This window comes from Lonchura striata, chromosome 1, assembly GCF_046129695.1.
Source record: "Lonchura striata isolate bLonStr1 chromosome 1, bLonStr1.mat, whole genome shotgun sequence".
NCBI classification, from domain to species: domain Eukaryota; kingdom Metazoa; phylum Chordata; class Aves; order Passeriformes; family Estrildidae; genus Lonchura; species Lonchura striata.
The window spans coordinates 64,378,812-64,396,765 of NC_134603.1; the positions used below are offsets into that span (position 1 = coordinate 64,378,812).

The 17,954-nt window shown below is 36.8% G+C and overlaps 1 protein-coding gene across 2 annotated transcripts in view; it reads left to right on the plus strand.

The window, feature by feature from the left end:
• Positions 1 to 15,356, plus strand: part of TERT (telomerase reverse transcriptase) — a 29,531-nt gene extending 14,175 nt beyond the window's left edge. Inside the window, exons 8-17 of one of the 2 annotated variants that reach the window (XM_021528732.2) lie at positions 1,779 to 1,864; positions 3,697 to 3,810; positions 5,499 to 5,570; positions 6,826 to 6,855; positions 7,354 to 7,539; positions 8,702 to 8,828; positions 9,120 to 9,181; positions 10,946 to 11,070; positions 11,428 to 11,565; positions 14,827 to 15,356. In XM_021528732.2, coding sequence (XP_021384407.2) covers positions 1,779 to 1,864; positions 3,697 to 3,810; positions 5,499 to 5,570; positions 6,826 to 6,855; positions 7,354 to 7,539; positions 8,702 to 8,828; positions 9,120 to 9,181; positions 10,946 to 11,070; positions 11,428 to 11,565; positions 14,827 to 14,930 — 1,044 coding nt within the window. In that variant the 3' untranslated portion in view covers positions 14,931 to 15,356. The remainder of the gene's footprint in view (positions 1 to 1,778; positions 1,865 to 3,696; positions 3,811 to 5,498; positions 5,571 to 6,825; positions 6,856 to 7,353; positions 7,540 to 8,701; positions 8,829 to 9,119; positions 9,182 to 10,945; positions 11,071 to 11,427; positions 11,566 to 14,826) is intronic. The other variant, XM_021528733.2, reaches the window with a different exon arrangement.
• The last annotated feature ends 2,598 nt before the right edge of the window (positions 15,357 to 17,954 follow it).

Sequence of the window (17,954 nt, forward strand, 5' to 3'; positions counted from 1 at the left end):
TGCAACAGGCTCTGAGTGTTCAGTGGAGGAATGCACCAGGCAAGAAATCTGACTAAAAGTCCTTCTAGACTTTTCCCAGATTTTCTCATTATTAAACTTTTATTTTAACCAGTGTTTTCTTTTTCCTTTCTTAATTTCATTGTTTCTTGCAACAGTCCTCAAATGAAAAATTAATTACCTAGTAAAAGCAGATGTCAACACTTCCTATCTCCAAAACATAACAGAAGTAGGAATGAGTAAAATGTATTGTATGCCGAGTAGCTAAGGATGGATGTGGCATCTTCACTTGCAAACTGCACAGCTTTTTTTTGTTTTTTAAGATCTTATTTTTTGCCTAATTTACAGGTTAAAAAGCTGATTTTAAAGATTGCCTGTCAAGGGTGATGAGAATGAACTCTTCTTTTAAGTACAAAGCAAACAAGATCAACTCTTAAGTTTTTTTTTTTAAAAGAGATTTCATGCTTTCAGTGAATTAAAGTATGGCTAAAAATTACATGTATTTTAACTTCAACTGATGCTTTGTTGCAAGAAGCAGGCGTCCTTCTGTTTTCATTCTTGTGATGCAAGTGCTTGTTCTCAAGAATTCCTTCTGTGCAAGTAGCATGACAAAGGCATAGCAGTAGGTGATAGGCTCAGACAGGTTCTTCATGCATTTCCTTGCTTGGAGTCATGGTGTTCCATAACAACTTATAAGATTCCCTGAGCATCCAATAAGCAGACAGGTATATTCTTTCAGGCTAGTAATTCCTCTTCAAATTTTTCTTCTCTAAACCTGGCAGTGGAAAATGACAAAGTTGGCAAAAGGTGATTTCTAACATGCAGGTGAAATGATCTTGTATATCTGTGGACATAGGAGTAGAATGTATGGTGTGGATAATGTACAATTCCAGGATTCTACAAAAATGGAAAGTTTAATGAGTACCTGGATGAAATTGGAAACTAGTTGCATCTCTGATGTCTAAGTACATTTTGTTATCTTTTTCAAACTGATTTAGAGAACTATGCTATATAATACATGAGCAGCAGCATTCTATTTAAAAATATTTTATGTTTGAGAACAATTGTCATTATCTTAAAAGAACAAAGTACTTCGAGAAAAGTGGCATCTCAGGCTGCGTGTCTGTACCACTGGTACATCACCTTATCTTTTCAATGCAAGTAATTGTGATCTTGCATGACTCTGTCAAAAGCAGGGTGTGTTTGCCTGCTGTCTAATCTATGCAAATAGTAAGTAATTTTATTTTAATTTGAATTAAGTAATTGTTAAGGGTATTTAAATTGTTGTAAATGGATTTTTTATCTTATAGTTTTTAACAAAATGTTCCATAAATATTGGGTGGACAGCAATGCATGGAAGTGTTTGTAATACTTGAAGAAGTGTGTGTTTTGCAGCAGAATGAGCAGAATGAGTGTGTCAAGACTTTGGGAATCATAATGATTGGGACGCACAGAAATTGTCCTACAGGATAGAAAGTGGCCAAAAGAGCAGGGTCTTATATCTTGTAATAATCGAGTATATTGCGCCATCACTTAAAATGGGTTTAGATGTTATATTGGATTTTTCCTAACACAAAACAAAACAAAAACTCAACAAAAATTAACTTGTTGGATGTGAGCAGCTTTTTAGTATGTATGTTCAGATCTTGGGTTTAGGGCTTATATTTTAAATTACATAGGGATTTAAGCTGCTACAGTCTACTATTTAAAAATTTTCTGTGTACCTTCAAAGTTAGTGTATTTTTCATTTCAAATCGTGTTTTGTTTTGTCACATTTCTAGAGCTTAACTTTCTATGAGACAAGTTCCAGCCTGTTTAATTTCTTCCTTCAAATGATACATAACATCATTCTGGAGATTAGGAACAGGTAAAAAGCAATCAGTTATTCTTGTATAGTATGCTTTGTTTGTTTGTTTCTTGTTAAGAGAATACCTTTAATTGGCTCTGGGGACTTTTGAAAAGCTGTCTTTAAAGATTTTTTGATTTCGTATTAGTGAGAAATTTGTGTATCAGTTTAAGCTCCAAAAAATCATGAAGTGTTTGGAGTCAACTTTGTTCTTAATAAAATTTCTCTTCCCTACCTGGATGATGTTAACTATTCATACTGCATTATTCCATAGAATATGGAATAACCTTTATAATGTGTATTATTCCATAGCACGTGGAATAACCTTCATTTAAAACTGCAAGTGTAATTCAAAACGAATATACTTTAAAATGGTGATATCCATGGTGGTGAGCAAAAGCAGGAGTAACATCCAAGCAATCTGCAAAAACCTTGTTAGTCATTTCCCTGAAGTGCAATGGTTTTGGTCTTTGGCAAGTTGCAATAAAAATAAAAGGCAGTAGCAATAGGAATTTAAATTACTGGCAACTCCAAAATTAAAAATCGGATGTTACAGAAAGTAGTCATGCAGATTTCTTCTTGTGTTGGTAGAGATGCTGTCTTGGTACTTAGATTTTGCCTCTAGGTGGCAAATGTGTACCATGTCTAAAAAATGAAGTACTTACATTATCGTTATTTGTAAATTGAGTGATTTATGTTAGAGTGATAACTTCTTACTTTGGAAAAAATACCTTTGTTTTAGAATACTTATTTTAAAGTCTCACAGGATTGAGAGAGAGTGGCAAATGCTCTCAAGGAGTCACATAGAGCCATGTTTATACTTTTTTCTATCATTGATGCTTACGCTCCCTTTGGCAGGATCATAAGAATGCTCTTGTGGCATACTTTAATAATGACTAACCAATATGAGTATGTTTCATGGAATTTTAATGGCTTCAGAGAAAGTACACCTGACAAAATGAGCTCCACACTTTCAAATTCAGTAACAACTTGACTGAAAAAATACTGTTTGTCCTGAAAGGAACTTAGCCCTTTTAAGTAGCTTGTTCTTGTTTGTCAAAAAAACTCCCCATATGTTTAGTAAATAAATGGACTCTCTTTCTCATAAAAAAATTACAATTAGTCAACTTTAACTTGATGTTTTGATAAAAATGCTAATTATTGAGCTGAGGACCTCTAAGCAATCTTCTAATACCATTTGATACATGTAACAAAAGTCTGTAAGTAAGTAAAATTACTGCCAGGAGCGTTTTCAGATGACTGAAAATACAGGTAGGATCAGTGCTCAAAAGTAGCACATGGTCTGAATTTATTATCTTCAGCTTTACCAAGTCATTCATGTCATAGTGGTGAAGTGGGCATTATAGTATCTCACTGTTTCAAAGAAGTATTGTGAGAATATTTGTCTTGGGTTTTGTGAGCCATACCTATTTGGTTGATGCCGGCATAGAAAATTCTTCCAGTGCACATGGTTTTGTGTGTAAAAACACTACTCTTGAAATTGTCACAGTAAGCTGTAACAAAGAATTAAACTTCAATGAAGGCTGTATCTGCAGCAGAAGGAGGTGTTACGGTTTGAAATCAGTTATACAATTTCTTTCATTTATGGCAGTTGTCTCCTGGAGTTTGTTAATATGAAAGGAGTATGTCTGTTAGTGGGTTTTTTTCCCACTGTTAAAACTTCTAGATCTCTATGTATGTTCTTAGAAGAAGAACGACAACCAAAAAAAAGATTAAGGCTCACTGGCAAACATATAGCATATTTCTTATGTTATACTTGGAAAAAATATTTAACAGCTATTGTGCTCTTGTTACATGTTTTGATTTTTTGGTTTTCTTTTATTCTTTGATAGGTACTACGTGCAGTGCTGTGGAATTCCACAGGGCTCCATTTTGTCAACCTTACTTTGCAGCTTATTCTATGGAGATATGGAAAACAAATGGCTCTCTGGAATAAATCAGGATGGGTAGGGATGTTTTGTTCTGTGCTCTTTTACAGTAATTCATAATACGTAGTGTGTATGTGTTAGTTATTTTCTCTGACATTTAGTTTTGAATTTCAAGGATTTCCAACTTCACTAGGAGTGTGGTGCACACAAACATCTCTGCAGCTTCAGTGATTGTTTTTTGGGACAATTTCTCCATTGCAAGATTGAGAAGAAAATGCAGAGAAGGCTTTCCTGTATATTTGGTAGGAGATTTATTCTTAGAAAGGGCACCATATTTAGGGATGCTGTAAGGAGTCTTACAAGCTGCTCTTGTACTTCTGAGAAGTTTATGCTTCACTCATTCCCACATCATCTGTGGTCTTTTCACATCAGGCAAGATGAGATGTTTGTTAAATACTTTCTGATACTGATACTCCAGGCTTCTGCCTGAGGGCTTTCTGATCCACTGTTGGTAAATCTTAATATTTTATCAAGGTCAGAGCTTTATCACCAATTTCTATGGGCTTGTTTGAAGCCCTGTGTGATTTTTGGTAAATCTTCTGAGTCTTTGTGCCCTGTACATGCTCAGTCCTTAGGAGATTGACAGAAAGCTAGCCTAATAAAAACTTTACCTCCTTAGTAGCTGTTTACCTCCTTTTAACTTTGTATGAACAGATCCCAAACTGAATCCTGGATTAGGGTATTTAGTCATGAGCTGGACCCTGAAACTTGACATCTCCCTTCATTGCTGTGAATTCTTTGCCCAAAGAAAAGAAAAAGAACTGTGGGAATGCTCTAGATAAGTGCATCTGCCTGGTGTCTCTTCTTGGGAAGCTTGCTGGGTGTCAGAATTTTAAACATTTCCCTACAAAAGTAGTACTTACAGGCTTGAGGATGCTCTGATGTGAGTTTGAAAAACTGTCTTGCTTTCAAAGGATGTTTAGAAAATGGAAATTATGAAACTGATTCAGAAGAATGCACTCAAATGTAGCAGCTGTTGTTATGTAGAGAAGAGTTTAGAATGTTAAGTGTCTGTTGAATGATCTTGATAATTTAATTTGTTAATTAAGTCAGAAGAATAAGGTGGTTATTGACTTGGCTGGGCCAACATGTAGTGACCTGTTCATAGTGATGGCAGTACTCTTGCTTTGAAGGTGAGACTATACATCATCATATCCAGAGCTGCTTCTCTGTGATCTGCTAGGCAGGATTTACCAGAAAAATATGGGCATGCTTCGGGTCTGAATTCTGTTAGAAAATTTCAACCTTTGCAGCGGTAGATGGTATTCTGGTTTACATACAAACTATAGCTTCATAAACAAGTTATTATGTGGTAGATGAAGAGAGAGTTGGAGCCCATCAAGAACTCTTCTTGTGTACCTTGACCCTTGTCTTGTCAAGAAAAATACTGCAGATTCTCCCTTGGAAAAGTGTAATGTCCTGTATCGAGGGAAGTCATTGTGGAGTAGTTTGTGTGTTGTAAATTCCTTCATGTTTCATCTAGCCAGTCTCATTGCCTTTTTTATTTTGTTTATTTTTTTCATTTATGTTTAGGAAAGAAGCAAAACTGAGAATTTCTTCATGAGTCTCAATTTGGAGTTCATATTAGCCTCTACCATCTTGTGAATTAAAATAGGCAGATATATTGTTGCTCTGAAGTGTATGAAAAAAACTTTGAAAGGATTATGTATTAAGAAAATCTAACATTGGTTTCTTCTTGATTACAGAGTCCTAATACGTCTTATTGATGATTTTTTACTGTTTACACCACATTTAATGAAGGCAAGAACATTTCTAAGGTATGCTGTTAGAGACATAGTCTGCAAAGTAGTAGGCATTATTACCTTTTATATAATTCTTTTACATCTTCATGCACAGAGGTGTATTTGTTTTACGAGTTAACAATCAAGGACTATTTTGGAGTCCTTGGTAGCAGCCTGGGCTTGGGAAGAATCCTCAAACTGCATTCTTGATAGCCAGTTAACAATCTGTTGCAGTTCACATAGTGGGCAGTTCCTGCTTAAGTTTGAATTAGGTACCTACCTACTAACCTTGGTGGAGCTTCAAGCAAAAATTAGTATTGCAGCCTAACCAAAGCAGCTGACAGTTGACTTTGAAAACTATTTTCCCTCAAATTTGTAAAGATGTCTTATTTACATTCTCAAAATACTTTTATTGGGAACTCGTGCTGCTGCTTTCTGTTCCCCAGGAAAGACTGCAGCTCTGGTCTCATCCAATATTGCTAAGAATTTTCTGGTCATTAACATTTCATGATGAGTATCTGAAAATACCGATAGCATGGGTAGTATGCAGTTCACACTGACATTTTAAAACAGTAATTCTTCATTGTGCTTCAGAACTAGCTTTTCTTTAAAATTTGAATCCCAGAAGCTCCTGGTTACCGTGGATAGGAGTGTACAGTCAGTTCTAGGGGGGTTTTGCTGATGCCAAAATCAATTTAAAGGACCCAAAGGACAAATCTTGAAGAAATGCCTGGCATCTGCAGTGTAGTCACTTGTGTCAAACATGCAGCTCTGTTGTGAGCTTGAAAGGTGATGGAGCAATCATTAAGTACAGTTTGAAGTATAAATTGTATGAAATAGTGGTAGTGTATTTTGAAGACTTCATTTGTCCTCATTTCCTTATCAGAACAAAAGGAAATTTCATTTTCTGTGGGATCTGTGGGTTTACAGATAGGCTGACAGTGAGGGCTTCAAGCTGTTAATATCTTATAACATCTTTTCAGCACAAGGTCACTTGAGTAGCAGTACAGATATTGTCCTTCTTGCCCTTTGAAGTTGTCTGCATCTTTGTTCTATATCCACTTCTGTATCAGCTGTGTTGATTTTCTGTAGAGAATTAGCCTTTTCTGTGAGAGATTTCCAGAACTGTTTACAGATCAGATCCTATGAGCTCTCTGTCACAAATGGAGTAGAACCAGTTTTTCCTAATGTAGCATTAGAACTGGGAGACTCAATAAATTAGTTTTGAGGAGACAGCATTAAGACTATGACTCCCCAAGAAGAAAAGCCTAGCTCTTCCTCTCTTCAAAAGGATGAAGCCTGCACATAAGTACATTGCCAGGTAAGATGAACTGCTTCTTGTCCATGGCACTGCTGGTCCAGTATGTAGCAGGCATTCTGGCAGTGAAAACATTCTTAGGGAAAATGTTCCCCTTCAAAACTTTTCATCAGATAAGTGAGGTTCCTGTTATGTGGATTCTCCTTGGTTTTGTTAACTTTCAAAAACAGTAACTTGTCATCTTTTTCCAGTGATTTTTATTTCAGAAGTTTCTCTTCATACAGCTTGTCTCAAGTGTTGCATGGCTGATGTGCTTAATTTGCATTAATCTGTAAATTTTTTTTCCATTATCCTCAAGTTGATTTATTTTATGTATTTATTTACACCTAATGTCTTCTTTCTTTATTTCTAGCTGTGTTCCTTAACCTAAAGAGTTGGCTGTGGTTCCCTGCATTCTTTAATTTCTGCCCTTTTGTTCAAGATCTTCTGTCTTGCAGCATGGTGCCAGTTTTTGTCTGCTTTGCTGGGGGGGCTTAGCCTAACTGTTTATATCTGTTTTAGGACTCTAACAACAGGTATTCCTGAGTACGGCCTTTTAATAAACCCAAATAAGACAGTGGTGAATTTTCCTGTTGATGATATCCCAGGATGTTCCAAATTTAAACAGCTGCCAGATTGTCGTTTGATCCCATGGTGTGGTTTGTTATTAGATATAAAAACACTTGAGGTTTACTGCGATTACTCCAGGTAAATAGAGCTGTGCACTCCAGTGTCAGCTTTACAATATCTCATACATAGTGGGAGAAGCACAAGGGTGTGTTGGGAAGGGTGTAGTTGAATTAATTGCAAAATAGATTGGGATTAATTTGGTATAGGCTAGAGGGACTAACAACCCTTTCAACATCAGAGGTGTCCCCTCTGGTACACTTCACGTGGGAAGGAATGTGTGGGGAAGGGAACTTCCCTTTAAACTAGCAGCCTTGACCATTTACACAAAACAGTCTGAAGTGGCATAGAACCCCAGACAGGATAATGTAATCCTACTGAAAAGTTCTGTAGACTCTCTACCTGAACTACGAGAGGTGGCATTAGATATTTGCTAAAGATCAAAAAGAAAGGATTGTTTAAACTCAAGGATAATATTACTTCATTATTGACCATTTTTAGTATAAACAGCCCTTAAGCATTTAAGTGGAAAATTAGAAGGAGGTTTTCCACCAATAGGGTGTTGAAGTTCCTCAGTAGTCTTCCTAAACAGAAAAGCTGGGTCACTTTAGGAAAGCACCAAACTCAACAGCCAAAGAGATTTGTTCACTAGCTGAGTTCTTGAAAGAAACAGTTTATGTTGAAAAGGGTTTTGATGCTACTGGTCTGGGAGACACCTAGTCAGAATCATAAAATCATAGAATTGTTTATGTTGGAAAAAGACCTTTAAGATCAAGTCTAACCATTAACCTAGGACTGCCAAGCCCACCACAGTGTTTTGATAAGCTTAAGTAGCTCAAAGATCAGGGTGGTTCCAGAAGCTAGGGTGGCTTCAAGCCTAAGCTCCTGCATTGCATGGATCACATCAATAAGATGATTGTCACTGGAGTAATTAATACTGTTCTAGCTAGACAATGTATTTAAGAAATACATTTAGTTTGTTTTTAAGGTTATTGATTTAGCTTTTTTGTGCAGGCTGAATTTTTCAGCCCTGAGGTATTGAAGTCAGCATTTAGCTAATACCCTTAATGCCACAGGGACTAGTCTCAACATTGAATTTAATTATGGTCACCTTTTAGCTACTGGCTCATTGATTAGCAGGAAATCTCTGTAACATGGGAAGTTAAATGAGGCTTACTTTACAGAATTTTATTTAGTCTGTTGGCCCATGGAGTTTAACTGCTTTTTTTGCTTTTTTTTCTAGTTACACCTGTACTTCTATCAGATCAAGTCTTTCCTTCAATTCAAGTGTAACAGCTGGGAAAAACATGAAATACAAACTGAGTGCAGTCCTCAAACTGAAATGTCATAGTTTATTTCTTGATTTACAGGTAGAAATATGAAAATGGATGTTTGGCAGTGTTGTGATTAGTGATGAAGAGCATTAAAACTGCTTTGAGTTCTAACATAAAAATTTATTTTGAAAGGAAATCCACATAATCTAGAAATGTTGACATCAAATAAGATGTAGGGTTCCAAAAGTGATCCTTCACAACACTGTTAACTTAGTTGCATAAAATAAGTCTTTTAAGTTTAGCATAAAATGTTTTTTGCCTAGATCTTCAAGAAGACTTATTATGACACTAAATTATTCTTAGAGCTCTGTTTCTGTTCTGTTCTAGATCAACAGCCTCAGAACAGTTCTCATTAACATCTACAAGATATTTTTACTCCAGGCTTACAGGTGGGTCACTGTCTTCTGAAGTAAGTGTCAGTATTTTGTTACTCTTTCTTGACACATGGAGGAGCTATGAATCAGGAAAAAAGTGTTCTGTGTAGGTATGCAGTGTGTGTATGTATATGTATGTATGATGTGTGCAGTAGTAGGTCAAGTTACTCTTGTTTCAACACTGTTCTTAAGTAATACTGTTAGGTTTAGAATATAAGAATATATTTGATGTGTGTGTTTAAGTGATACTTCACCAAATGGATTTTCAGTGTCTTGGTTTTGACAGCTGACCTCAAGATAACCAGTCTGTTTTGATTCGGGAGTATGATAAGAAGCCTTATTAACCATTCTATATTTAGATCAGTTAAATATTAGGCAGTTTATATTTAGAACTTTGTATCTGTTAAAGTCATACAGAACTTGGACCAGTATAACATTAGGTAAAGTGAGATTTCATTCTACCAGGTTAATTGTAGTTTCTTTTTGCTGTTAACATTTTAGTTGCTCTTTAGCTGGTGAAATCTTGGCATTTGTGACTTTGGCTTGACCAGCAGAGGAATTGTATGCTTTAAACAAAGATAAGGGAAAGAAATCAAAACTGATAAGCAAGTTGGAAGACAATACTGAACTATGTACATTGAAAACTTGAAATGATTGGCAGCAGCAAGTAATTGGGTTTTTATTTATTTTAACACAAAAATGTGCAAGAAGTTCTTTGCTATTCACAGAAATCAGATGTTGCTCTTTTGCTATGGTCACACTTGTTACAAAGGGACATTTTAGTTTTATTCTTAAATTCATCTTAGTCCACATTTAAGCTGTATTCTTTGTCCAAGAAGTGTAATTTGGTTTGTCTAGTACAGCATTGATGTATGTGTCCAGCTCTTAAACTTTAGGTTTGTGGGTGATTTAAGGTTTTTTTCTGGTAGATATGATCACTTAGTTACTTCAGTTTGATTTTATGGTAACGTTCCAACAGCGGCCTTTATATGTTGTTTAAAAGACTGTCCACCATGATAACTGTATATCAGGTTAATTCAGCCAAAGATCTGTAATGCAGCATGGTACCTAGGTCCATCCTTTATATATAGAAAATGTCAAAGTTTTTTAAGTGATTGCTGGGTTCATTTAATAAACAAGTATATACATTGTTGATTAATTAAAAATCAACATTGTAATTGGCTATGTTTAGCATAAGCAGGATTATAATGCCATACTCTGAAGTTTAAAAAAAAGTAAGAAGTTTCAAAATATTTTCAAACAGGTGTAAGGAAGCATACAATACAAATAGCATCTAAAGAGTTGGCATCCAAATAGGCAAAGGAGTGAGTGTCCTGGTGTGTGAAATAATTTGGAAGTCTGTTTTCCTCTATATCAGAACAAAATTTATTGTGGGGTTTTGCTTTGTTTTTTCTTCCTCTCACACTGTCTCATATGAGTGTTCTCTGGTGTCATAGTCTGTGATATGGAATTGGTGACAATGGGTAGTTTAGTTTTCCCTACACATAACGCAGTTATCCTGTCCTCAGAGGAGAAGTCTGTTACCAAGGCAGACAGCTTCAAGATCATCTTTCAGCATAAAATTTAGAAACAAGCATCATTTATGTCTGACATTCCAGGAATGTGTATATATGAGAGAGGTGTCATGCAGTAATAGTGTTGATACAGCTAAAGCCTCTTTTGTGCATTTAAATGTTGTATAGTGCCTAAGATATGTAGTCATAGATTCACTTGAAATTGCAAATGACTTTTTATTAAATAGGCTGCTTTTGTGAACAGGTTCCATGCCTGTGTTCTCCAACTTCCATTCAACCAGCAAGTTAGAAAAAATCCTCATTTCTTCCTAAGGATTATCTCTCAGACTGCATCATGCTGCTATGCTATCCTGAAAACAATAAATGCAGGTATAGGATGTTATTAGCAATGAAGTAGTGGGTTTGGATTTGTTTGGGGTTTTTTTAAACAAATAGAACATCTTGAATGTGCAGTCCAATGGTGTAATTTTGGGATAAAAATCAGGAATTAATATTGTGAAGTGCATAATAAGAATCACAGTGCATTTTTCTTCTGAAACTCAGTTTTCTGAAGACTGTGTTTCAGATACTATTTTCTTATTTTTATACTGATGCACGAGACTTCACTGACTGCACAGATTTCTAGTAAAAAATCCTGGGGTGATTTTATAGAAGGAGGGGAGAGACCAGACATACTTCTTAATACTCATCATTTTCAGTAACATTATTTTCCTTTTCTTTCTCTAGGAATTGCTGAAGGTAACAAAGGTTTATCTGGCATATTCCCTATTCAGGTAGCAGAATGGCTCTGCTACCATGCCTTCACTGTCAAACTGCTAAATCACAAAGCTGTTTACAAATGTCTGCTTACATCCTTAAAAGTCTGTAAGTATTCAGCTATTTTTACAGCTTTTTCTATGGTTCATTAAACTTAGAAACTAATGGATTTTTAACGGTTTCTAATTCTAAAATGTTGCTCTGAGATGTACATCAATGATCTTTCTGATTTTATTCAAATTTATAAGTAGGCAGATTAAAATGTTTTCCAGCACTGCATTTTCTAAAGCCTTATTCTCACAGGACAGTTGATGCTTGGCACTCAGTAAGCTTGTACATTTCAGAAGGCTTAGTAAGACTATGTTAATTATGTAAGTATTGTCAGCAGGTTTAACTAAATGAAATACAAATGCCGAAGCTTCTATTTTAAAAAATGTAGATTAATTGGCAGCTAAATAAGCTCCTCCCACAATTTAAACTTTTACCCAAAAAAGAGTCGCTTGGAAACAGAAGCACTGGCTCGACTGCATGTAGATTCCTGCAGAGTTGTGGTGTTGGCATTTCTCTGACACTTCTATTTGGTGAAAGACACTGTGTCCCTGGCCCCTGGGGAGCTCTTCCCTTAAACAGTTGTGCAGTCTGCCTGCAGCCAGCCCCAGAAATAATAGAATTTTCAGTTTTAAGATACTAAAAGTGGACAGCAAGAGGTTTTCCTGAAGAAGCCAGTACTGTTGATGAATTTAGCTGTGCTGATGGCCAGGCTCTCAATGCTGACTCTGTAATTTGCACGCTGAATGAGTCATTGCTTGGGCAGTTTTGTTATACAAGACCAAGAAATTCTAGGTCTCATTCCAGAGTAACGCCTATTTGATTTGAAATATATCATAAGCTTCCTTTGATAGCTGCACTGAGGTCCAGTGCCCCAAAAAAAGCAGCTCTTCATTTGGAAGGAAGCATTTTCCTCCTATTATCAAAAGCTTGCAGCAACACCTGAGTGCATGGTCTGATTTTTGGTGGTGCAGTGTGAATGTATCAAGACAACACTTACACTTTTACAGGAAACAAACTGATGGTTGGGATTTTGCCAGCCACATTCTTGAGAGCTATGGACTTCCTGGATGGAGCAGAATTCCAGCAGCCTTTCTCAGAGGAACTCCTTCTCTGGGTTACTCACTGACACCAAAACCAAGGCCCCAAGTCTGCTCATTGCTGCTGGGAAACCAGGGCAGAGCTGCTTGCTTGAATTGGAGGGGACAGACTCTGAGGAACTAAGCAAACAATGCAGTAGACACAACCAATAGGACAGTGGCTTCTCTGGGAGCTGCCTCACTTCTCTGAGATCCATATAGGGCACATTTGAGTTTTCATATCTAGTGCTGAAGGTTTTGCTCTGGAGATCTTTGACTGGGAGACTGGGACATCACAATCCAAGCCAAAGCTCCTCCATCCTTCTCTGTGCATGCTTTGCTGCTTAATCTGACACTACTTCCAGGGTGGAGGCACAGCCCCAGGCAGCTTTACTGCTCAGCAAAATCTCACCTTCCATTGCTGTGTGCATCAGCCATAAAAGTGGTCTCTGCTGTCCACAAAGTCACCACAGGTGCCAGGGAAAATTGGCTGGGAAGTAGGGGTGAAGTTTTCCTAGCTTGAATAGCAATTGTTACTGGGTTCCTTCTGCTGTACCCAGAGAGCTGCCTAATTTGCCTAACTGCAATACTGACCTGAAACTTGCATGTGGTCTAGGCCTAACTCTGTGTACAGTTTCTTCCAGGAGGAGAAAGCTGACCCCCTGTCAGCTTCTCCGGCAGTGAGAATTGCCCTTTAGAAAAGGAATGATCTTTCTTCCTAAATTCCTGTGGAAGCCTATTAACATTGTACTTCCTGAATATTGTGGAGGTAGAGCAGGAAAAGTCCAAAGATCCATGGAAAGTCAGTGGTGACGTTCTCTTGAAGAGCCACTCTGTATCACTAAGGTTTCTGGTCATAGGTGAAGGCTGGTTTTCAGTCCCTGATTGTATATGGTGTTTATATTTATATTTTCTTCTGAATTGGGTACTATACTAAGTGTCCCGATCCTTTGGGCATACACTGAAATCCATCTACTGAGGTATTGATAGTTTTCTGTGCAGTTATAAGTTAATTTTGTTTGCCCTGCACCAGACCTAGCCCTAGGCAATCAGAACATTATCTTGTAGAGGAGGTTACTCTGTTACTGAAGGTAGAGAGGTAAGCATTATGTAGAGATGTCAGAGCTAATTCTAAACATGGTATTTTAAGTTTTGTCTTCTAGAAATCAGGTAGCATGTGTGGATGTCAGTAGTCATGACAGGGAAGTCACTGCTTTCAGGTGGGATCCTGTGAAGTTTGCTCAGTATGTCTACATGCTGCAGTAATCTGTAGCACAGAGATAAATAAGGCTGATAAAAGCCCCTATGTTGACTTAACAGCTGCAATTTCTGTTGTCATTTTGGAGTTTGTATTGGCTATATAAAACCTATTTCCTCTGTAAGAATGTTATTGACAGGAATTGGTAGAAATATGATTTTCTCTTGTGTCCCTGCACATTCCTTTCTGTTACTCCCCATGGGAATAGAAATCAAGTTCATAGGTTTTGGGGAGGAGGTTCTTCCCACTATTCCCAAACCTATTAAATATCAACATCAGTGGCTTGTCGTGAGTTATCATCGTTCTTCAGAGTTAAGTATTTAAAACACAGTTATTGTTTAACATCTCTCATGTTATTACCAGTGGGGAAAGGAGCAAGAGTCTTTCCTTATCATGATAAGATATAAATACATCATCTGTCTCCTTTCCAGTTACAGGGCAAATGTTTATTGAGTACTTCTGGCTTTCTGCATCATTTACAATTTTGCTGACTCTGTTTAGTGACAGACTTAAACTGTTGCTAGGATTTTACATGTTCTTCCTAATCTGTAAAAAGTCCTTTTTGCTGTCTGTATTTCTATCGATGGGACATTCCATCTTTCAAAGTAACTGGGGTTTAACAGAAGGCCTTATTTGGTGGGTAAAGTTGTTGAACAAATGGGCTTATACTTTCAAAATTTAGTGAAGTTCTCAAATCCGAAGAAAACCCCCACAAAACCAGAAAATCAAGGAGCAAATTTCTTCTACTTTCTTTGCTAATATTTTCATGTACATTTTTGAACATTTTTATTTGTTAGCCTGATTTAAGTATGGAAGAACAGTAGTGTATTTTATTATAGCTTTTTTTGTCCCCATATTCCAGATGTTTTCAGTTTTTTAGGTGGTTTTAGCTAGTATTGTTTTCATTGCTTCATTAGCATTTTCCCTAGACCAGCATTAATAGTTATTTGCAGTTGTAATTAATTGTTTCTGATATTTTGGTAGGTAAGAGGAAGCTAATCAGGAAGATCCCAGAGGATACTGTGGCACTTCTGCAGGCAGTGACAGACCCATCTCTTTGTCAAGATTTCAAAGCTATCCTGGACTAACTGATTGAGGTTTATTTCATAATTTTCCCAAGTTTGAAAATAAATTATGTGTCTTTATGTGACTTCTCTATAGTTTTGTTTGATAGAGTGGGTCAAAAGCAAGTTTACCCAGAAGTTTTATGTGTCTGTTTCTTAGATACCCTACATAAAGAGCTGAGAGTTTTATTAATACCCTCCTGTTTGGGTTTTTGTTTGTAGGGATTTTTTTTTTTTTTTGTAAATTCACAGGATGTTTGGAGTAATTTTTGTAAATTCACAGGCTGTTTGATTGTTTCATGATTGTTATCTTCTTGATGAAGGAATCATTAAACTATGTTTTGTACAAAATTATTAACTTGTTTCAATGAGTTGTCTTGAAGAGCTGTTTTTTATTTCTCTGTGTTGCAGACTATTTTGTAATAAATTGGCTGGTTAATTGCAATAACACATCTGTTTCCATGGCCTTTATTTTATAATAATCTTTAATATACTAGTTTATGACACAACAAGCGCAGGGCAAATGCATTTCATGGCAAGATGCAGAGGCTAGAAATTTTATGCTTTGCAGATGACAAAAATATATGCCAGAATTTCACTGTCCAAGCTGATTATGTTTGGTGTATGTTTTATTTATTTGAATACTTAGTGATATTTTTAGTACAGTATTGTACAGAATGATGCTGGTGCGTTTATACCTACAAAACAAAAGTTCTTGATTAGATAATATACCAAGTATATTGCTTTTCTATTTGCATATCTTTGGCTCTCCAAAACCAAATATTTTACCAGGACATATAGTGGTAGAAAAAGGGAGAATGGCTTTAAAGTGGGAGTTGGTTTACATTCAGTATAAGGAAGAAATTCTTTATTGTGATGTTGACTTGCTGAAAGAGGTTGCCCAGAGAAGTCATGGCTGCCTCATCCCTGGCAAATCCCCACCACACAGGGACTGGTAGTTGAATTGCAGTGTTGCAGTCTGTTCAGTAACATCATGACTCAGTTCAAAATGTACAGTCAGTCATACAGGTTTGGGTTTTTTCTGTTTGTGAAGTGGCACTCTTAAAATACATTTTTAAAAAGTCACAGAGCAATTGTTCCTACTAGAGATGAAGACCAACACTCCTGCTCTTCAGCCAGCAGCTCAAACTTTTAAACACCCCCATGCCCCTCAGTGGTCTAAATGATACTGGATGAGGGAGCACTGTCAGGGACAAAACTGCATAAGAGAGGTGTGGTAGTGAAGAAAGCTTTATTTTATGGGATCTTGTGGCAGGAAGAGACAGCAAGATGCTCTAACATGAAGAAAGGAGGGAATGTTAACTTCACTAATGGCTTGGATTAGCCCATCTTTCTCTGTGAGAATATAAACTTGTGATGTGGTCTGAGCTGAAGGTGTTATTTTATAAAAATGAGTACAGGGTAATGCTTGCAATTCTCCGAGCTGATGTTTGCCTTTCCCAACAATTACTGGCTGAGTCATCAGTTTTAAAGAGTAGCTGTTGGTAAACAGATACAAATACAATGTAGAAATCACAAGAGAAGATTGTATTAAAAATATCCTTCCCCAAAAAAGTGAAGTGAAAGTAAAGTAAAACTGGTATGTGTTTTAGCAAGTGGAGAATTTGGAGATTTGAAGAAGAGCTAGCAGTCTGTACTGGCAGCTTGAAGTTGCTGCTGTGGCTTATGATAATGGAAAGAAAATACTATATTTGTGTAGTATTTGAGTATATGTATATAGAGAGTATATGTGTAAGGAATAGATTAACCATGGCAGAGACATACAGTTTTTGCTCTAAAAATAGATGTTTATAATGTTGGAAAGGTAGAAATATTCCATAAAACTATTCTGGCACAGAACTGTTCTAAAAGAAATAGTGTGATCCATTGTGGTGGTAAAATATATTCTACTTAATTGGTAGCAAAGCAGTGCGTTAAACAGCAACTGCTGACAGGAAACGTTTGGGTAGAGTGAATAACTTGAATCTAGAAATATTAAAGGAATTACCTGAGGAGCATTCTGAATCTGTAATGCGGATTTTCAACAATCATTGTACAGCTGGGAAAATTTCAAAATCTTTGAGAGCTGTGGTGAAGGTTAAGGTCTCAGTATTTAAGAGAAGGTAAGTAGAGGGATCGAGAGCTAAACCACTGAATGTAACTCTGCACAACCTGCGCTGCAAGGTTCACTCAGGAAGTTGAGCTTGTTGGAGGGTTTAAATGGGGAAGGGGAGAAATAGGGCTTGACATTTGCTTTTAGTGTGTCTACAGAGCTGTAAGGAAGGAATTTGACAGAAGCCTCTCTAGGGGAGATCACAATATCTTGGATGCATCCATCAAACAAGTTCTTCTCTCCACTGTTTCCTTTTGGGAAGGAAGCATGGACTGGGATCTGGTTGAGGTAGGTGTCAAATTTCACAATGCAGGAAACTGCCTGTGTTCCAGAAGGATTGTGCTTTTCTTTCTGCATCTGTTTTCAGTTAATTGTATTATGTTAATTTGGATGTGTCCCTGTTAATAGTGCTGTTCCACTGATCCTTCTGACATTTTTTCCTTTAATAGGCAATTGATCTCCTTGTTTTAGGGCTGTGGATTCTGGTTAAGGCTGAACATCTCCATGGTTGTGTTTGTCTTTTACCCCCAAAGAACCCAGGTGATTCTTGCAGCCTAGACAATTCTAGGAAAGTCTTGTCTGTCAGAACATTATGAGTTCATGGCAGACTGTTAGAGCAAAGATTTGATGGAATATGGAGATAAAAGATTGGGAAAGACTGAGCAGAAAGTGATTGTATACATGTGCTTCCTCAGATAACCCGGAGGAAAATGTACCTATTTTCTTATTCATGAATAAGAAGGGGAGCTTGTAGCACTAACTTTATTGGAATAAGGCTACAGTTTTGGCATGGGAATTTTGGTAGAGGTAACATTGGAAGTGCACTAGCAACAGATAAGCAGTGTTCCTGCAAGGATTGCTCAACACTTTTTACTACATGCCTACTTGAGCTAAACAGTAACTTCAGCTTGTGTTTCCCAGCCATCATTTGTAGT